The sequence below is a fragment of the Peromyscus maniculatus genome, chromosome 19, assembly GCF_049852395.1.
Source record: "Peromyscus maniculatus bairdii isolate BWxNUB_F1_BW_parent chromosome 19, HU_Pman_BW_mat_3.1, whole genome shotgun sequence".
NCBI classification, from domain to species: Eukaryota; Metazoa; Chordata; class Mammalia; order Rodentia; family Cricetidae; genus Peromyscus; species Peromyscus maniculatus.
In genome coordinates, this window is record NC_134870.1 from 21,589,413 (window position 1) to 21,611,388 (window position 21,976).

The following is a 21,976-nucleotide window of genomic DNA, read 5'->3' on the forward strand; positions in this document are numbered from 1 at the left end:
TCCGGCTGAGCCGAGATGATGGCGTCAGCACTGAAAAAGCAGACTGGGGTCAAAAGGCTGGAGTGGGTCAGTGCAGTCTTCAGGTACACAGCAGTGGACATTGGGTCAGTGCGGGGCTTTCCAATGTGTAGTTCTCTGCCTAGACAGAGTTATTGTCTTTGCTCATTATGAATACTCTGTAAAGAAGATTTTTTTTTAAAGCTCCATTGAGCCCATGGTAAAATAACCCTAATAAAACAGAAAACAGAGCTAGGGAGATGGCTCAGCGCACACTCATCGGGCAGTGGGGGTGCACGCTTTTAATCCAAGCACTTGGGAGGCAGAGGCAGGGGGATCTCTGAGTTCGAGGCCAGCCTTGTCTACAGAGTGAGTTCCAGGACAGCCAGGGCTGCACAGAGAAACCCTGTCTGGAAACACCAAAGGGGAAAAAAAAAAAAAAAAGCACACACTCGCTGCTCTTCAGAGTTTGGTTTCCAGCACCCATGCAGAACAGTCCTCGGCTGCCTGTCATTCCAGGGGATCCATAGACACCTAGAGTCACACACACACAGCCCCCCCCGCCCCCCCCAGACACAGATGTACACATTATTTAAAAAGAAGGTGACAGAGTTTGCAAGATAGAGTGATCATGCGCGTGTAAATTTCTCTTAAAAATCGTGTAGAACTTAGTATCTTGTGTTTAAAAAGAAAAAGACTACAGTGACTAGAGAGGTAGCTCAGCAGTTCAGAGCACTTGTTGCTCTTGCAGAGGTCAGGTTCAGTTCTCAGTGCTAACATGGTAACTAACAGCCTGCTTGTAACTATAGTTCAGAGAATCTGATGCCTTCTGATCTCCTTGGATATTAGGCATTCATATGGTGCACACACCTGCAGGCAGGGCAGTCAGACACACAGAAGAAAATGAGTAAACCTAAAAATACAGTTTTTAAAGATTGCAGGTACACAGGATGGTGAAAACAGAGAGGTCTCAGCTGCAATAAAAGTTGAAGATGAAAAGCAGTGATCCATGGTCACAACCTTGGTTGTGAGGAGACCAGATATTTGCAGAAGGTTGAGAGGCATTCTTATTGAAGCTACATGGTTTGGGAGAGGATGAGAAGAAATAGGGGTTAAAATGGAGTCTGTTCTTTTAAGGAGAGTAGGCTAAAATTTGGAGCACAGGCAAAGCCAAGAGTCCTGTGGAGCACGCTGCCTCCAGCCTGAGAGAAAGTTCTCAGGACAGGAGCTACAATGAAACTCACTGTAGATAAGCCCTTCCCACATGCTCAGAAGACCCACTGGCCCATATATTATCTGACATTTTTGCATGTGAGCTCTGACTAATACATGAATACACCTTGCTAAGTACTGAAGCAGGATTGCTAGGTCATGGTTATAGTCTACACTCACCTCCTGTGTGTACATCTGCCCATGACTTTTCAAAGTGGCCAGACTGGCTGCTTATACTCTAAGCAGCAGAAAAGACCTTTTTGTTTGTTTGTTTTTGTGGGTTTTTTTTTTTTTTTTTTTTTTTACCTTGCCAACTCTTGTTGCTACAAGTTAGATTATTTCAGGGTTATATTCAGGGTTATATCTCATGAGTTTTTGTTTGGTTGGTTTGATTTTGATGTTTACTTGCCAATGTTTGGTAGATGGTTTAGCTTGTTTTGTTTAGATACTTTTGCTTTTGGAAAAGTTTATAATGGTATAAGCGTTGACTGTAGGGCCGGGTGTGGTGGTGCATGTCTTTCATTCCAGCATTCAGGTTTCAGAGGCAGGCGGATCTCTGTAAACTTATGGCCAGCATGGTCTTATAAAGCATGTTTTTTTTTTTTTTTGGTTTTTCGAGACAGGGTTTCTCTGTGTAGCTTTGCACCTTTCCTGGAGCTCACTTGGTAGCCCAGGCTGGCCTTGAACTCACAGAGATCCGCCTGGCTCTGCCTCCCGAGTGCTGGGATTAAAGGCATGCGCCACCAACGCCCGGCTTTAAAGCATGTTTTAATAGTATTCAAGGCTAGCTTCAAACTATCCTTGCACTTCTGATCCTCCTGCTTCCATGGCTGGGTGCTGGAAGGTTGGCATGCACCACCACACTTGGTTTGTGATTGCTAGAGACCAAGCTGTCTAGTTCCCCAGTTCCTTGTGTGAAGCTAGCCAGGCTAACCTCCGAGTCCCTGTTTAGCCAAGGACAGCCTTGAATCCCAAGGCCTGCTTTCACTTACCATGTGCTAGGGTCACAGGTCTGTGTCACCACCATGCCCAGCTATTTGGATTTTCTGCTTGTTTAGTTGATTGATTGCATTGATTATTGTGGTCTGAGTATTAAATCTAGAGCCTTGTATATACTAGACAAGGGCTATACCATTAAGCTATCTCCAGCTTCTACCAACTATCTTTTGCCGTATTACTTTGAAGCAAATTTTGATGATGTTATTTTATTTGTGTATATTTCACATGTGTCTGTTGGGGTGTACATACTTAAAAATGGGGGGAGACGCCGGGCGGTGGTGGCGCACACCTTTAATCCCAGCACTCGGGAGGCAGAGCTAGGCGGATCTCTGTGAGTTCGAGGCCAGCCTGGGCTACCAAGTGAGTTCCAGGAAAGGCACAAAGCTACACAGAGAAACCCTGTCTAAAAAAAATGGGGGGAGACAACTTAATGACATCAACTATCCAGTCATTGTTCAAATTTCTAGTGGTTTGGGTGTATCGCAAATTTTGTTTTATTTTGTATTATTTAAATCACTGTCAGCTTTTGTTTATTATTTTGTTGTTATTTGTGATGTTTGTTGTTTTGTATAGTGGTTTGGGTTTTTTTGCTGTTGTTTTTTAGAAATAGTCGTCGTAGCTCCAGGCTGTCCTTGAACTCATGACTATCCTGCCTCAGACTTCCAAGCACTCGAGTCATGGTTATATTCTACCGCACCCAGATTTTTTGAGGTTGGCTTATTAGAAGAATTTGGTCTTTTGATCCTCACTGTGGATTTTTCTCAGAGGCCATACTATTTCATAATGGCCATAAATTTGTTGGCTTAACACAACAGATGTGTATTATCAATCAGTTCTAGTCTCCCCGCAGGACATTGGCAGTGTTGGTTCCTTCTGGAGTGTATGTCGTCCCTCTGCCCTGGCTCCTGGTGGTACTTGTTTGCATTTCTTGGGTAGTCTCTCTCCGTATTGAATGCCCTAATCTTTGTGTCTGTCTCAATTCCTATTCTCCTTTCTTTTCTAAGGTACTGGTGATTACATTTAGGAAAGACCCTGGACTTACAATGATCTTACTTAAGATGTTTAGTTAATTGCACTTTCAAAGACCTGCTTACCCTGAGCTGGAGAGATGGCTCAGTGGCTAAGGGTACTGACTGCTCTTCCAAAGGACCCAGGTTCAGTTCCTAGCACCGACCTGCTCTCACAGCCATCTATAATGGGGATCCAATGCATTCTTATGGCCTCTGAGGGTATCAGGCCTGTGTGTTGTACTCAGACATACATGCAAGCAAAACAACCATGCACAAAAAAGTAACAAGGACATTATTCTCAAGTAAAGTTAAATTTACATGTACAAAGATTAAGCCTTATGTATACATAGTGTTCATTAGTTCAGCAGAACACACCTAATTGTGTTTCATTTGTTCTAGCCTATGCATTCATGGAAGTTGTTACGTGTGTCTGTAAGATTAATAAGGGTCAGAAAGATGACTCATCAGTTAAAGGTGCATCCTATGACATTACACATACACATGGTACATACATGTATGCACACACAATGTAATTTTTTTAACCATAAACCATAATAGTAAATAAAAGTTTGATTAGATTCAATTTTTGTATGTATTTATTGCTTCTTCCAGGATGAGTGCTTCATAAGGAGATAATTAGTCTCTCATCAGGAGACAGGATGGCTGGTGGTTACCCTCTTGAGATGTTAGTAGCTCAGTAAATGGGCACTGGAAACGATAGACTCTAATTCTAGCCATTCTTTCTCAAGCCCATTCTCATCTGGCACTTGGTCCAACCACTGTTTTCAAACTAAATATACGGAAGTCACTTCTGGCATCTGTCCCACTAAAGCCAGGGATACATTCTCAACCAGAACTTATGTGACCTCTGTCACACAACAAACACAGTTGCTCTCTGATTTTTTCCTGTGGTTGTTCTTTTCACTGGATTTCCAAAAGTTTGCTCTTATCTCTCTCAGTATATAATTACATAATAATGATTGTGAACACCTTAAAATGGATTTTAGTAATAACAAGAGATAGAAGGTGTCACATGCTAGAAGCAGCTCATAGTCATGATGTGGTTGCCCCTTGGAGTTTATAGCAGAAAGTGATTAGGGATGGGGAAAGAACTTGCTGCATTTTGTTAAAAGCCATTTAAAGCTGGTGCAGTAGCACACATCTGTGACCCCACTCCTCAGAAGATTAAGAAATAACAAGACTATCAAGAGAAGAGGAAAAAAGTAATACTTGATGAGTATGCTGATATATCCCGTCATTCAGAAAGACAGAAACAAAGTTGAGGCCAACCAAGTCTACATAGTGATTCCCAGACCAGCCAGGGTTGCATACAGAGACCTTGTCTCAAATCTAAACAAAGAAACGACTAAAAAGCCTTGTCGTTGTAATAGTTTATTTTCAGCAGATGTGCCTGGCAAATGTATCTTGCACTGCTATTTTCTGGGTTTATCTCATTTCTTTCAGAATGGCAGTTCGGAAAACTCTCCTCCCTCCTCAGCCTCCTGAAGTGACTAGTCCTCGAGTAGAAAGCTCTATGCGGAGTGCATCCGGGTCACCTAGGCCTGCAGGGTGAGCTTATACATTATCATCATTCTTACTTTAAGTTACGTATCATCGTGTAGCAAAGTTTAATATGACCAACTTCACATGATTTCGGGGGGAGGGTCGAAGGGTGGCGGCACCTCTTTCCATATGATGGCTTTTCCAGCTTCATGACCTGGGCCACTTACCATTGTACATTTATAGAGTGAACACACTCCTAATAGCTAGCAACTACCTTATAGCATTCTAGTGTATTTAAAGCAAATGTTCAAAGCACAGAACACACAGCCTGCCTCATAATAAACACCCACTTGTTACTTTTCTATGGGATCATGGGACAGGAGAGATGGCTGTCAGTAAACTGCCTGCTTCACCAATATGAACACCTGAGTTCTGATCAGCAGCAGCCACGTAAAAGCCAGGCACTAGGTGCTAAGTAACAGAGGCAACTGGATCCCCAAAGCTTCCCAGCCAGCCAGTCTAGCCAACAGTGAGCTTCAGGTTCAGTGAAAAATCCTTTCTCAAAAAAACAAAGGGAGCCGGGCGGTGGTGGCGCACGCCTTTAATCCCAGGACTCTCGAGGCAGAGCCAGGTGGATCTCTGTGAGTTCGAGGCCAGGCTAGCTACACAGAGAAACCCTGTCTCAAAAAAAACAAAAAAAGGGGTAGGGGGTAGGGCTAGAGAGATTGCTCAGAACTCACACTGCTCTTGCAAAGGACCCAAGTTTGACTCTCATGACCCACATAAGTGGCTAACAACTACCTCAACTTCCTGCATAATTAAAATTACAAACAGAATATAGCTGAGCTTTGTGGTGGTGCACCCCTTGAATCTCAGAATTTAGGAGGCAGAGGTAGGTGGGTCTCTTGTGAGTTCAAAACCAGTTGGTCTATATTAAAAAAAAAAAAAAAAAAAAAAAAAAAAAAAAAAAACAGAAAAGGGGAGATGGTGTGGCTGGATGTCTCAGCAGTTAAAAGCACCTGCTACTCTTGCAGAGGGTCCAAGTTCAGTTCCCAGCACCTACATGGTGGTTCTTGTCTGTCTGTTAATAAAACTTTAAAGATAAAAAGGCAGGGTCAGCGAGGAGGCTCCGTGCATAAAGATGACCTGTCAAGCCTGATGATCCACGTAGTAGAGGGAGAATTGATTCCTGCACCATGACACTCATGTGTACCCCCCATAATAATCAATGAGAAATGTAAAAATACATAGGTTCTGGAGCATTGACTCAGCAGTTAAGAGTCCTTGCTACTCTTCTAGTAATCCGAGTTTGCTTCCTAACACCCACATCGACTGCTTACAAACACCTCTAACTCCAGTTCCAGGGAAACTGACACCTTCTGACACACAAACGGAAAATAGATGTATCTTTTAAAAAATAAAATTAAATAAAATAAAACTAAATTAATTAAAATTTAAAAATGAAAAGTTGGAGGTAATGTATGTGTGCACATATTTAAAGTATAAAGTCAGAATCTTGCTGTTCCCCATCCCGAGTGCTGGGATTAAAGGTGTGTGTCACTACCTGACCCTAAACACTATTTTAAGTTGCTGAAAATCACTTTGTACAGCTTCACCTTGCATGGTAGATATTTTTATAATCCTGCATAAAGGTCCACAGTGACAACTGTTAACATCCCTCCACCAGTCTTGGTCCTTGCTTTTTCTTCTTTCTGACGTACGTATGTGTGTGTGTGTGTGTGTGTGTGTGTGTGTGTGTGTGTGTGTGTGTGTGTGTGTGTGTGCGCCTGCGCCTGTGTCTGTGTATGCTTTTTTACTTATTTAAAATCTCTGCTCTAGAATTAATCTTCCTGTAAATCACTACCTGTTCATTCTGCCACTTTTGTCTCCATTTTTACACTGGTGATTTTGGGGGAGGGGGCAGGGGAAAGGTTCCCCATGTCTTCCACATGCAAAAGAAATAAGGCTGAGAGAATATAAACATACCTGTTTTTGTTAGTAGACAATGTCTCCAGATCCTAAAATATTTGACACAAGGCATCTATAAATGTTTGGGAGATTCATCAGTCATTGTAATGCTTGTCACACAAGCGTGAATACCTGAGTTCAATGTCCAATGTCCACATAAAATACATGCCTGTATTCCTAGCACTCAGGAGGCAGAGACAGAATTCCTAGGTGCCAGCTACTATGAGCCAACACTCCATTTCAAAGCCTTTGGTTTTTTCCTAGGTGAAATAGAAATCCATTAGCACATTAAAGTATAGGGGCCGCATGATTTGACTTTTTTTTTTGGTTTTTCGAGACAGGGTTTCTTTGTGTAGCTTTGTGCCTTTCCTGGAACTCACTTGGTAGACCAGGCTGGCCTCGAACTCACAGAGATCCGCCTGCCTCTGCCTCCCAAGTGCTGGGATTAAAGGCGTGCGCCACGCCACCCGACTGACTTTGTTATTTTATTTTGTGAATTGTGTTAGGGATTATACCGAAAGCCTCATAAAAAGCAGGAAAACTACCTATGTTTTTTTAAAGATTGCACTAACTCTGGGAGTATAGTTTAGTGGTTGACACTAGACTGGTATGTGTGAGATCCTAGGTTTAACCCCCAGCACTGACACAAGAGCATAATAAATGAGTAAAGCAGGCATTCTGGCCCTGTACTTTAGCCGTAAGAGAGCAGGGGTGAAAGTAGGCCCACCAGAGAAGGGGTGATAGACTGACACTATTTTAGTGGCTTGAGAGGACCCGGAAGGTAAAGAAAGGCTTAAGAGCAGGCTTGGTGCCACACGTCTTTAACCCTAGCACTGAGGTAGGAATAGGTGGATCTCTCGTGAGTTTGAGGCCAGCCTGGTCTGTATGGCAAGTTCTAGACCAGCCAGAGTTAACAGTGCTAAGTAAGACTTTGTCCCCAAACAATACCAAAAAAACGTCTTTTCAGTGGCGGTAGGTTTTTGTTTATTTGTTTTTTCCTGTGTTAGAAACTGAACACATGGCCTTTTGAGTGATAGACAGTTGCTCTGCTGTGAACTATATACCAAACCAGATATTACAGTTTTACAGGAAACACATTCATTTTGTTATGATTTATGTGTAGTGTTTGTCTTCGTGAATGATGTACACCATAGATATGCCTGGCACATTTGGAGGCCAGAAGCGGGCCTAGAGCTAGAATTCCAGACAGCTGTGTGCTATCCTGTGGGTGTTGGGAGCAGAGCCCAGGTCCTCTGTAAGAACAGCAAGCACTCTTCAACTACGGAGCCGTCTCTCCAGACCCTTTTTCCTTTTCTTAAACACATTTTTTCATTGTCTAAAAATTTTTTTTTTTCAAAGTAACACGGATATTAGTTTTTTGTTGTTGGGTTTTTGTGGGTGGTTTTTGTTTGTTTTGTTGTTGTTGTTTTTCCCTTTGTTTTGTGGCTGGATTACGGACTGAACCAATACCCTCAGACATCCCAGCATCTACATATAGTAGCTCACAACCATACGAACCCCCAGTTCCAGAAGATCCTGCAACCTCTTCTGGCCACCGAAAGCACCAGGCATACAAGTGGACACAGACAGAACACTCATACACATAAAATAAAGTTAAAAAAAAGTAAACTGTCCAAAAATTGCAGTATTGTTATAAAATTGAAGATTAGGATACACACACACACACACATTTATTTGTTTGTTTATGTGTGTGAGGGCAGGCACGGGCATGAGTGTCAGAGGGACAGCCTTGGTGTCTCTCTGTCTTTGCTTTCCACTGCATTTGAAGCAGCGTTTCTTCCTTGTCCCGGCGACATGTGCCTTGTTAGGTGACTGCTGAGGTTCCGGGAACTCTGCTGTCCCTTCTTCTCATCTCATTGTGGGGGCGCTGAGGTGACGGGTGGCTGTTAACTGCATCCAGCTTTATACAGACTCTGGGGATCTGAAGTCAGATTCTCAAACCTGAACAGCCAGTGCTCTGTATCTGCGCATCTCCCCTGCTCCTTTTTCCCTCTCATTGTAAAATAGGGTCTCACTGTGTAGCCCAAGCCAACCTTGAACTCCGAGTTTCCTGCCTCAGCCTCCCTAGTGCTTTCATTACACATCAGTGCAACAGTGGCCAGCAGGATATACACTTTGGAGTTTGTTTATCTGCAACTAATAATTGACCCTAGGGCCTCCAGCACTCCATCTTTTCTATCTTTTGCAACTTTGCCACTTGCAAAATTCCCTCTTTATGAAAAATAGGCATGTAAGAAAATTCACACGAGGGCTTGAGAGATAGCCCGGTGGTCAAAAGTACTTGCTGCCCTTGCAAACAACCCAAGTTCCCTTCCCATGACCCAGGTTAGGTGACTCACACTGCCTGAATAACAGCTCCAAGGGATCCAGTGCCCTCTTCTGGCCTCTGCAAGTACTTGCACACATGTGCACAGACATATAGACACACACATGTACCTAAATAAATCTTTTTAAAAATCTGGTATGCAGGAAATGTGAATATAATTATAGTTTTAAAAGGAAAAAGCTCCTTTTTTGATAGCACACACCTTTAATTCCAGTACTTAGGAAGCAGAAGCCAGAGCATCTCTTAACTTCAAGGCTAGGCAGAAGTACGTAGCGAGATCCTGTCTCGGAGAACAAAACTGCAACAACAATATACATATGTACATTAGAGTCCTTGTTCAGTGATGTGACGCCAAGTGATTTCTTTTTGAATGTTCACTGTTTTCTAATTGAATTGAATTACTGCATATAAAACTTGCTATCCAAAGCTACACAGAGAAACTCCATCTAGTAAAAAAAAAAAAAACCCACTGAGCTGGAGTATAGCTCAGTGCTAGAATATATACTTAGCATGCTTAAGGCCCTAGATTCAATCCCTGATACCATCGGTAAATAGTTATTTTCTTCTAAATTAACTTAAAGGTGAGCATCTACAATTAAAGAGTAGAGTTTCAGTTGTGTGTGTTCTACAGAAAGAATTAAACAGATAAGATAGTTTTGTCTCAGTTGCTACATACTGTTCTCTTTTTGTGTTTCAGTGCCAAACCGAAGCCCGAAGTGCATATGTCTCTAGCCACTCCAGTCACAATGTCCTTGGAGACCATATCCAATCAGAATGCCGAACAGCCTACCATTGCGGTCCCACCAACTGCCCAGCAGCCTCCACCCGCCATTCCAAGCATGATTGCAGCAGCCAGTCCTCCATCGCAGCCAGCCATTGCTCTCTCAACCATTCCTGGAGCAGTCCCCGTCACGCCACCCAGCACTACCGTTGCTGCTGCACCAACACCGTCCGCCCCTGTGGGTGGCAGTCTCTCCACCGTTCTGGGACCTCCTGTTCCTGAGATCAAAGTCAAAGAAGAAGTAGAACCAATGGACATCACGAGGCCTGTTTCCAGTAAGTTCCTCCACAGATCACTATTAGTCTGTCTCCCAGTTCTCCCCTGTAACTATCAGCCAGGAAACCCATCTCAGGCCAGGGCCACTCGGGAACATCCCAGTGTGTGCTGCCAGTCTGTCTTGTCTTCATTTCTAAGAAACGACTTTTCCTGTGACTCATTTTTACGTTTGTGTGTGTGGGCACACACGTCCCACGGCACTCATAGGATGTCAGAACAACAGTCAGTTCTCTTCACCATGTGGACCCAGGGATCAAACTCAGGTCCTCAGGCTTGACTTTACCTATTGACTCATCGCAGACCCCTTGAAAAATAGAGGCATTTTTGTAAAACGCTGCTTTTTTGTAAAAATTTTTTGGTGTTCCAAGACAGGGTTTCCCTGTGTAACAGTCCTGGCTGTCCTGGATCAGGCTGACCTCAAACTCACAGAGGTCCTCCTGCTTCTGCCTCCTGAGTGCTGAGATTGAAGGTGCGCACCACCACTGCCTGGCTGCTCTTTTGCAATTTTATTTCTGAGCTATAATTAAAAAAAGAAATCTCCCCATGCATATCTTTCAATATAACTTCCCTTGTACTGATTAAGAAAATATTATTTTAAAGGATTTTAAAGTGATCCTAGCTGAGTACTATTAATTTATAATATACTCCGTATCAGGCTTGGTTGTTTGTTTTTTGTTTTGTTTTGTTTGGTTTTTTTTTTGTTTGTTTGTTTTGTTTTTTTCTGAGACAGGGTTTCTCTGTGTAGCTTTGCGCTTTTCCTGGAACTCACTTGGTAGCCCAGGCAAGCCTTGAACTCACAGAGATCCGCCTGACTCTGCCTCCCAAGTGCTGGGATTAAAGGCGTGCGCCACCAACGCCCGGCGGTTGTTTTATTATGTAACAAAGTAAGATTTGTGGTTTTAAAAATACTCTCGTCATAAAAAACATGATTAGTAAAATCTTAGAATTGTTGTCCCTTTTCCTCTTCCTCTCAACTCACTTTCCAGTCTGTGAAAGTCTGGTCACTTTTTCATTTCCTCCATGTTTATTTTATGTGGATGGATGTTTTGCATGCATGTATGTTTGCATACCATGTTCTTACCTGGTGCTCTCAGAGGCCAAGAGAGGGCATCAGATCCTCTGGAAATGTAATGAGTTGCCATGTGGGTACTGGGAATTGAATCCCAGGTCCTCTGGAGGAGTGGCCAGTGCTTAACCTCTGAGTCAATTCCCAGCCCTAAAACTTCAGTCACTTCAGAGGTTTTTTGTTGTTGTTTTTTAGGTGTGTGTGTGTGTGTGTGTGTGTGTGTGTGTGTGTGTGTGTGTGTGTGTGTGTGTGTGTGTGTTAAGTAATTTAGGATGGGATCGTGTGTTTTCTGACTACTTAAAGTAACTTAATCACTGTGTAATGTTTATTAAATAGAAAACCTGATGTGGAAGTCATTTTGTGCTCACTCTATGCTACCTGCCTGTGTGTGTGAAAAAAAGGCCTCTGTTTGCCATACCGTACGTATTGATTGAGTAAAGCCTGTTGTTGGCCATCTATAATAGCTTTTCAAACTCACTGTTTATCCAGGTAACTTAACACCTAGAATCTCAGGACTTGCAGGCAAAGCAGGAGGATGGCCATGAGTTCAGGGCTAGCCTAGAGTAACAGTGTTCCAGGCTACCCTGAGCTACTCATCTCAAAAAATAAAAACATTTGCTATGTCTTTACTTTAGCTTCTTTTTTCGTTTTTCGAGACAGGGTTTCTCTGTGTAGCTTTGCTCCTTTCCTGGATCTTACTATTCCATGCTTGTACTTGGACAGGTGGCTTCAGTGGGTTCATCCATAATAGTAGGGAGGTGTGGCACAGCTTACGTCCTGGCAGCAGGAAACAAAATGCTGCCCTTATGAGTGTTTTCCTTCCCCTCTTTTTTCTTTTCCTGTCCTGGCCCGCCAGCTGGTGGGATAGTGCCATTTATATCTCGGGGAATCTTAACCTCTTCGTCACCCCTCTCTGCTTCCTGGCTTCTAGGAGGTGAGCAAGTCTATATCACCATACTGCTGGGCTCTAGCCTAGAAGCAGTAGAGCCAGCTATAGGCTAAATTATGGGTCTGCATAAGATTTGTGGGGTGAAAGCATGGCTTAAAGGTAGAGCATTTTGCCTAGTGTGCACAAGGCCTAGGTTCTTAGCACACTGCCAATAATAAGTCACAACAACACTAAAGTACACCCCCCCCACCCCCACCCCCCGTGACTGGTTTGTCATCGCAGTGAAAGTGTGACAGGGAAGCTTTGAAAAGGTGTCAAGAGCTCACTGTAGAGCTGGTGAGATGACCCAGCTGGGACAGCTGCTTTCTGTCTGTCCTGATGACCTGAATTCACTTCCCCCAGACCCATGTGGTAGAAGGAGAAAACTGACTCCCACAAGTGTTCCTCTGATCTCCACCTACACCCTGGCACATGTGTGTACACACAAATAAATAAATGTAGCCGGGTGGTGGTGGTGGCACACACCTTTAATCCCAGCACTCGGGAGGCAGAGGCAGGAGGATCTCTGTGAGTTCGAGGCCAGCCTGGTCTATAGAGGGAGATCCAGGACAGCACCAAAGCTACACAGAGAAAACCTGTCTTGAAAAACAAAAACAAACAAACAAACAAAAAAAGTGTAAATTGAAATTGGAAAGAAAAAAAAAAACAGCCTCATTCTGTAAGTGACCCTTGACTCACATGAAAGAGCTAAGTGCTGGTCCTGATGATTTCTGGCAAAAGAACACTCCAGACATAGAGGGCAGTAAGTGTAAAAGCTTGTGACAGGGTGTGCCAGATACATGCTTGAATTCAGGAGAGACATGAGTTGGAGCCAAGTATATAGTGAGTGATGGATCTTGAACTCTGTAGCCAATATTGACTCTGCAGCCTGACCTTCCTGTCTTCAGTTCTCAGATGCTGCAGTTACATATATACATCACCATATCCAGCTTAGCTGCCCTGGCGAGCCTGAAATTCACCACTTCTGCCTCAGATTCCTTTTTCTGAGGTTTGAATCATATTCCACTATTCCACAATATCTAGCATTATGTGGCTTTTATATTTTTATTTTTGAGATGGTCTCATTGTGACTCAACATTGCTTAAGGACGACTTTGAACCTGGAACTTAGTGTTTAAATGATATCTATACTGCTGACTGGCCCTGTGGTCGGCAGAGCCTCTGTCTTAGATTAAAACTCTCTTGGGAACTCCTTACACAACTGGTTATTGACTCCTTGGCCCTGTGATTAGTTTTGCTAAGAGGAGAATTGGAAGCATTGGTGAAGGGTCTGGCATGCAAGTCCCATACCAGTCAGGTGGCAGGCTTATGTACAAGGTCCCCTCTTCACAACATCCTTGTGTGTCATTAGTGCAGAGTAATCACTACCTCCCTCTTTTTTGCTTGATCCATTAAGGATGTGGGTGCAGACTATCAAGATTCTCCACTGGGCAAGAGAATCCATCACTCTGCCATGTGAGACAGGAGCAGTAATTCATCTTCCCTAAACATAAGGAGCTTTTCCTGGTCTGGCCTACACGGCCAGAGATAGGAACCTGACAAGCATACTCTTGCAAGTCTTATTTCCCCATGCGTCTTCATTCTGTAGGGGCTATAATATAGCTTATTCTGCTGGAATCAGTGTCCCATCCAAGGGAAGTGGTACCACTTGAGCCCAGGGATGCCCTGCCATGCAAGTATATTGTAAATTTAACCCATTTTCTTCAAGCATTGAATTACCATAACCATTTTTTAATATACCCAATTTTGAATATTATAGTAAACAAGTTTACTTTTAAACTTATTTTGAGTTGCCTGCTTTAGGCTAAACTTTGACAATATATATAAAAGATGCCTTGATTACCTTTTTTTTTTCAACAATTTACAATAAACTAGTAAATCTCACAAGATTAGGATTTTATAAAGTAGGATACTTTATCCCTGTGAAGATTTTGAGCCTTAAAAATTACAGTTACTGAGGGGCTGGAGAGATGGCTCAGCGGTTAAGAGCACTGACTGCTCTTCCAGGGGTCCTGAGTTCAATTCCCAGCAACCACATGGTGGCTCACAACCATCTGTAATGAGATCTGGTGCCCTCTTCTGGCCTGCAGGCCTGCATGCAGACAGAACACTGTATACATAATAAATAAATAAATCTTAAAAAAAAAAAAATTAGAGTTACTGAATTGAAACTTTTAGTACCAAAGTAAACTTTATTTTTTAAATGATTTATTTATTTTATTTTATGTGCATTGGTGTTTGCCTGCGTGTTTCTCTGTGTAAGAGTATTGGATTCCCTGGAGCTGGAGTTACACAGACAATTGTGAGCTGCCATGTGGGTGCTGGGAATTAAACCCAGGTCCTCTGGAAGAACTGCCAGTGGCCATCTCTCCAGCCCCCAAACTAAATTTTAAAATATAAATACAATCCATTGAAAATTTAGGAACCTCTCTCTCCTGATCCTTATATAGTGTACTTATACAAAATCAAAATCATTTGACAGATGGTTTTTTGTTTTTCATGACAGGGTTTCTTTGTGTAGTCTTGGCTGTCCTAGAACTCACTCTGTAGACCAGGCTGGCCTCGAACTCACAGAGATCTGCCTGGCTCTGCCTCCCGAGTGCTGGAATTAAAGGTGTGCACCACCACCACCTGGCCATCCCTCTTTTTTAATTGAAAATAGATTTGTACAATATATTCTGCTTATGGTTTCCCCTCTCCCAAACTCCTCCCAGCTCTCCCCACCTCCCCTCCCACCCAAATCCACTCCCTTTCTTATTCTGTCTTAAAAACGAATGGGCAGCCGGGCGATGGTGGCGCACGCCTTTAATCCCAGCACTTGGGAGGCAGAGGCAGGCGAATCTCTGTGAGTTTGAGGCCAGCCTGGGCTACCAAGTGAGTTCCAGGAAAGGCGCAAGGCTACACAGAGAAACCCTGTCTCGAAAAACCAAAAAAAAAAAACAAAAAAAAAACAACGAATGGGCAACTAAAAAACACAAAAGAAAATAATAATAAAATAAGATTAAAAAACAATGAGAAAAGATTAAGTGGGGACAATTAAAAATAAACGGGAGGAAAAAGGAGCCAAAGAAGAAGCATAAAAAACATACATAGATGCAGAAACACACATTAGCAAACACAGAAATCCCATAAAGACAAAAATCTGAAACCACAGTGTATAAGCAAAAGACCTATGGGGATTAAAATACAAGACCAAAAAAAAAAAAAAAAACCCTCCAGTATTACCACTGAGTTAGTTTTGTGCTGGCCATCCATGCTGGGCATAGGGCCTTGTCCTTAAGAATGGTTTGTATCCCGGTGAGACTCATTGGAGAAAACATTTTTCTTTGCAAGTGGCAGTAGCTTCTGGGTTAGGAAGGGGGGTTGTGTCCACTTGCCCTCAGTGCTGGGACCCCATCTGGCTTCAGCATGTGCATGCTGCCTCAGTCGCAGTCCTTGTAATGAGTTCTGTTGTGTTTGGAGGGCACTGATTCCTTGATGTCCTCCATCCCCATTGGCTCTTACACTCTTTCCACTTCCTCTTCCCCAGAGTTCCCTGAGCCCTGACTAGAGAGACCTGGTGGAGACTTCCCATTTAGGACTGTTTTGAGGTCTCTCACTCTCAGGCTACTGTGTAGCTGTGGGTCTCTGTATTTGTTCCCATCTGCTTCCGGAGGAAGTTTCTTTGATGGTTGAGCAAGACACTGATCTATGAATATAGCAAAATGTCATTAGGAGTCCTTTCATTGCTATGTTGATGGCTTTCCCATAGCTGTATAGGTGAACACACACCCCTGGCCCCTTATCCCAGGTCTTAATTTTTCTAGCCTGTATACACTAATTTCTACAGAAAGTCTTGAGACCTCATACAGTTAACTGCATACAACTACTTGGGAGGGGTACTTGGATACTCAAGTTACCGCCCAGTGAGCTTGCCTGTCCTTGCCTGCTTTCCTGAAAGAATATTAGCATTTAGCAGACCCAGTTGTGAGCGTTTCAAGCAGGCATAGCTGGAGTCACAAAGATGGCAGTTGGCTCTGCTTAATATTAGCTGTGTACATACTGTTCAACCATTAGGTCTTGTAAGTTTCTGGGTAAAACTTACAGGAAGCATAAGACGGTATTTATGATGTCTGTAGTGTGTAGAGTTATTTATTATAATTAGCACTAAATTGATATTTACAGCATCGAACAGAATTTAGCAGGCTGTGATGATGGAGTTATTATTGAGAGGTTTCAGACAGAGGGGCCCTTATATCCTTTTCATGTATGAGCATCTCATTAGTTATTTTAATTATAAATACCTTTATACCATAAGATAACTAAGAGTAGCCACTGCTGGAAATAGTTTACCTCTTAATTGTTCTCAGTGCACAGTGCCTTCTTCCTGGGCTCTTCTGTTCTCCCTCTCACAGACAGGGGCCTGCCTGACCTAGGATGGGCTTTGCAGGAAACTTTGAGACCTTCGTGCTTAGGTCTAAAGTGTGGTTATTTATTTACTTTGTAAACAAAGGCAAGAGTATTTAGGCTTGGTGGGACAGAGGCAAAGGCAAACCACAGGCACAGGGCATGTGACCCCAAGAACAGAAAGAATGACCTGTCTCAGTTAGAGGAGGCAGGCTTGGAATTTAGTAGGAAGAACCAGCATGGCTCCTGTCACCAGTCTCCCACCCAAGCGGTGCAGGTGAAGGACACTCCAGCACACCCCTTGGCCACTCTGAGGTGGGGACCCGAACTCACCCGTTGGTAAGGCTGGCGGGGCACCTGGGGTCTCAGCTTGGGTAAAGGAGGGAAGGACTGACCCCCTCCTGTCTACACTGCAGCTCCTATGGTGGCCAGACAAGAATATTAAAACCTCACTCCTGGGAGGAAAATAAGGACTCAGTCAGATTTGGTATCGGGAAACACAGCAGTCTTTCCAGGACTGTGACCCCGCTGTGAGAGTCATTGGGGCCCAGAATGTCTCAGGAAGCACCTCAAATGCAACAACCTACCGATCTGGAGAGACCCAGAGCAAGCCTGAGCCCCTGAGGGGTAGAAATCTCACTGGAACCTCCAAGTATTGTTCCTGCTGGAGACAGAGAATGCCACTCAGTGAAGGTCAGATTAGGAGCTTTTTTTTTTTTTTTTTTGATTTTTCGAGACAGGGTTTCTCTGTGTAGCTTTGCGCCTTTCCTGGAACTCGCTTTGGAAACCAGGCTGGCCTCGAACTCACAGAGATCCACCTGCCTCTGCTTCCCAAGTGCTGGGATTAAAGGCGTGTGCCACCACCGCCCGGCCAAATTAGGAGCTTTATTTGCTCCGAGAGCAGGCTAATGCCAAGAAGGACTCTAGGAAAGGCAGGATAGGATTTATAAAGCCAGAAACAACAATTATACCACACCAGGAGCAGGCAAGGGTTTGAAACAGAAGTTTCAAAAGTGTCTGTTGAGTTGATTAGAAGAGTTTGTTTCTTGTAAAACTGGAGCTCCAGAAGCTGAACGAGTGTGCTGCTCGGAAAGGTGTGCTTAGCAGGGCCTTGGGGACAGTTGGGTGGAGCATGAGATGGAGTTAGCTAAACTAGGACAAAATGGAGTTACTTTGGGCACTTCAGTAAGTAAAGGAGTGATGTCAAGGAGGAAGGTTGGGGGTTTGTGGGGCTAAAAGTTAGCTTCAGGGCCAGGCATGTATGTGATAGGCAAGCGCTCGCCCAGTGAGCCATTCCTTCAACCTAAGTTGTGTGGGGTTTTGTTTTGGTTTGGTTTGGTTTTTGGTTTTTCGAGCCAGGGTTTCTCTGTGTAGCTTTGAGCCTTTCCTGGATCTCGCTCTGTAGACCAGGCTGGCCTTGAACTCACAAAGATCCGCCTGGCTCTGCCTCCGAGTGCTGGGATTAAAGCCGTGCGCCACCACCGCCTGGCCAGTTGTGTGTTTTTGATGAAGTGATATATGAGGTTACTTGGACTCATTTCTTTGTGCTTTTGATGGGGCAGTAAATTAAGACAGGAAGATGTAGTGGAGGAAATGGTTGAATTCCTTGGCCATGAAGCAGAGAGGCAGGGCAGGGTTGGGAGACAAAATACATTCTTTAGTAGAATAGCTACCACAGTGACTAGTTGGGCTATGGTTATGGGAGCCTCAAAATGCCTGGATGCCTGGGGGTGAATCGAACTTTCAATGAGTTTATATTTTGGAGCCTGCCATGGGTGGGGCTGGGTGATTCCTGAGATGCTGACACATTTTTCTGTAGGCCTTAGGCTTTTTTTTTTTTTTTTTTTTTTTTGCCTTCAGATTTGTAACAAAACTTTTTTTTGTATGAAACAGTATTGGAGTTTATTAAAAGATTTTAACATAGTCTTAAATATCAGATTAATAGAGGGATAAAAGTGTTGTATGCACCATGATTTGGGTGTGCGATTCTGAAGAGAGTGTCATGCTTGAGTGACTTTACCATAATTTTATATGTATGACTTCAAAGCCAAAGTTATGTCAGAAGGTTGCTAAGGAACCTGAATGATCATAGTTAGTTCCTGGTGTGCCTTAGATGGGGGATACAGCTAATAGGTAAAAACCCTTAATCTAGAAAGTTAAACTAGGTTTGGTTTGGTTTGATTTGGTGGGGTTTTTGTTTGTTTGTTTGTTTTGTTTTGTTTTGTTTTTGTTTTCCTTCGAGACAGGGTTTCTCTGTGTAGCTTTGGAGTCTGTCCTGGATCTCACTCTGTAGCCCAGGCTGGCCTGGAACTCACAGATCCACCTGCCTCTGCCTCCTGACTGCTGGGATTAAAGGCGTGCACCACCACCCCGGCTTGTTTTTTAGAGAGAAGATCTTACTGTGTAACTCTGGCTGTCCTGGAACTCACTGTGTAACTGAGGCTACCCTTGAACTCAGGCTTGACACCATTCTCTGCAAAAGGCCATTCTCTATAATGTCTTTGCTGATGAACAGGGAGGGACACAGACCAAACCTATCCAGAGGAAAATCTCAACCTGTCTGATCTAAGAGATAGATGAGAAGGTCTTCAACTTGGAGAATGGAGGGCCTTTCAGTACTAATGTGAACATCTAACCACATCAACAGTATGGCCGATTGCTGTGGCTAATCCTACCATTAACCGGGATAAGATAGAACAAAGCTCTTCAATCATGAGTCTTGAGAGTCTTGAGAACAGTGATGTTAATAATTATCTAAATCACTAAAGCTTAAGACAGTGGAGACACCCTTAATCCCAGCACTCAGGAAGCAAAGGCCTCTGAATTTGAGCTAGCCTGGTCTATATAGTAACTTAACTAGCCAGCCAGTGCTACATGGTAAACTTTGGTGCTTTTTGTTTGTTTGTTTGTTTTGTTTTGTTTTTTATTTGGTTTGGTTTGGTTTTTTGAGATAGGGTTTGTGTAGCCTTGGCTGTCCTGGAACCAGCTTTGTAGACCAGACTGGCCTCCAGTTCAGGGATCTGCCTGCCTCTGCCTCCCAAGTGCCAGGATTAAAGGCAGGTGCCATCACTGCCCAGCATAAGACTCTGGTGTTTGTTTTTTAATTTTATCTATAAACATATATATATATGTATATATCTATAAACATATATATATATATATATATGCATGTGTAGTTATATATAGTTGTCCTGTATGTATATGTGTGTGTATACAGTTTTATTTTTATATATTATGTATATGTGTGTTATATGAAGAGAGAAAGAATGAATGAATGGATTGTGGAAAAACACCAAAGAACGGTTTTAAGAAGGAATCCAGGCCAGGCGGTGGTGGCATACACCTTTAATCCCAGCACTGGGGAGGCAGAGGCAGGCTGAACTCTGTGAGTTCTAGGCCAGCCTGGTCTACAGAGTGAGTTCCAGGAAAGGCTCCAAAGCTACACAGAGAAACCCTGTCTTGAAAAGTCAAACAAAAAAGAAAAAAGAAAAGAAAAATGAAAAAAAAATTGTCTTTTAATAGTTTGCAGGTATAAATGACTTTGTTCTGACGATCTACTTGAGGCTGTGGAAAATCTAAGGGTTTTATTCTAGGAAATCACTTCTTAAGGTCTTTTGGTCTGGGCGGAGAGGGCCTCTCCAACCAACAGTGCATCAGAAATGACTGAAGCAATCAGCCTTTGTTAGAAGAATAAGAGAAAATGTATGGTCATAGGGAAATAAAATGTTGGGATCTTTAACTGGGCAGTGGTGGCGCAGGCCTTTAATCCCAGCACTCGGGAGGCAGAGGGCAGGTGGATCTCTGAGTTTGAGGCCAGCCTGGTGTACAGAGCGAGTTCTAGGACAGCCAGAGCTGTTATACAGAGAAACTTTGTCTAAAAAAAAAAAAAAACACTCATGGGAGGACAAGTGGGCAGTAGTTCCTCATGAGATCCAAGGCTTACTGGAAGCTACTACTCAGTGGCAATTCCTGGAGATTTAGTGTTGATTGTGAGGCAGTTTGCTGTTTTTAGTGACAGTGGTATAGGATATGGCTGTTAGAAGTGAGTACCAGGTTGGCTACAGGAAACATGTTCATGGCTGACAGAATGAAATTGAAAATTCGGGTGAACCTGTGTGGTTGGCAAGCCCTAACCATATGATCCACACTAGTTGAGACTAATGTTAACTTTCTTACTCTCAAGACATTTTATCTGCATACAGTGTCTGGAGGGGTGTAGGAAGCAGTTCACAGCTCCTGCCTCCAGAGTATTCTACATACTGTCAGGCCCATGAGAAACCTCTGTACTTGTTAGCCAGCCAGCTGTCTTCCCAGTTGTTACTCTGGAAACTGAGTGAAGCCCTCCAGGGTTTGGTGCTGATGATGTGTGTGCTCCACCCCGACAGCGGTCCCTCCTCTGGGTACCAACACTGTGTCTCCATCCCTTGCTCTGCTGGCAAGCAACCTGTCCATGCCTACAAGTGACCTACCACCTGGTGCCTCCCCAAGGAAAAAGCCTCGGAAGCAGCAGCACGTGATCTCAACAGAAGAAGGGGATATGATGGAGACAAACAGCACTGATGATGAGAAGTCCACTGCCAAAAGTCTGTTGGTGAAGGCTGAGAAACGAAAGTCGCCTCCCAAAGAGTATATTGGTAAGACCACTTCGGCTGACTGTCTCCTGCTCTCACCACCTAAACCAGGTCTGTCTCAGAGCGTCAGTCTCACTTGCATCCTTACCTCCTGGAACTGAGCTTTGAGGATGATTAAAATCATTTATATAATACACCATTTAATGTCCTCTTGTTTTCTCATTTGACTAGATGAAGAAGGTGTGAGATATGTCCCAGTGCGACCAAGACCTCCCATCACTTTGCTTCGTCACTATCGGAACCCCTGGAAAGCTGCTTACCACCACTTTCAGAGGTACAGTGACGTCCGGGTCAAAGGTTAGTTTCCTCAGAAGCATCTAGTATTAATCATGAAATGGCATAACATGTAAGCTATATTGTAGTCACAAAATTTGGTTCTAATTTCCAGGCAAAATACGCTATACCCAGTTGAGTATAACAGTGGACATTACTCTTTGCTCCCAGAAAGCTGTGTGTTTATTGGGATCCCAGTGAAATAAACAAGGAGAAGCCTTGGTTATAATAAATTTTGTGAGATAACAGATCCCCAAGTACTGATGCATTAACCTCCTTGGTTCTGCAAGTACTTGTAGGAGAGCCTGTAATTGTATCTGCAGTTTAACATAGTCAGAAGTGCATTAATAGATTCTAGGATGCTAAAATGATTACATACACTATAGGTATTGTTTTCCAAAAGATCTTCATTCAACACATACGTGAAACAGTTCATGATCTAGGGGACAGACTGGAGAGATGACTCAGTGGTTAGAGCACTGGTTGCTTTTGTAGAAGACCCCAGTTAGTTCTTAGCACCTACACAGTGGCTCACAACTAGATAGTTAGATGACTCCAGTTCCAGGGGATCCACCAGGA

General features: G+C 43.4%; 1 protein-coding gene across 16 annotated transcripts in view; it reads left to right on the plus strand.

Annotated features, from left to right (window-relative positions):
- Positions 1-21,976, plus strand: part of Sap130 (Sin3A associated protein 130) — a 97,392-nt gene that overhangs the window by 67,021 nt on the left and 8,395 nt on the right. For 8 of the 16 annotated variants that reach the window (XM_042263972.2, XM_042263973.2, XM_015996672.3 and 5 more), the window contains exons 15-18: positions 4,683-4,787; positions 9,734-10,092; positions 20,879-21,127; positions 21,296-21,421. In XM_042263972.2, the coding sequence (XP_042119906.1) occupies positions 4,683-4,787; positions 9,734-10,092; positions 20,879-21,127; positions 21,296-21,421 (839 nt within the window). The remainder of the gene's footprint in view (positions 1-4,682; positions 4,788-9,733; positions 10,093-20,878; positions 21,128-21,295; positions 21,422-21,976) is intronic. The other 8 variants (XM_042263974.2, XM_042263975.2, XM_076554867.1 and 5 more) reach the window with 1 other exon arrangement.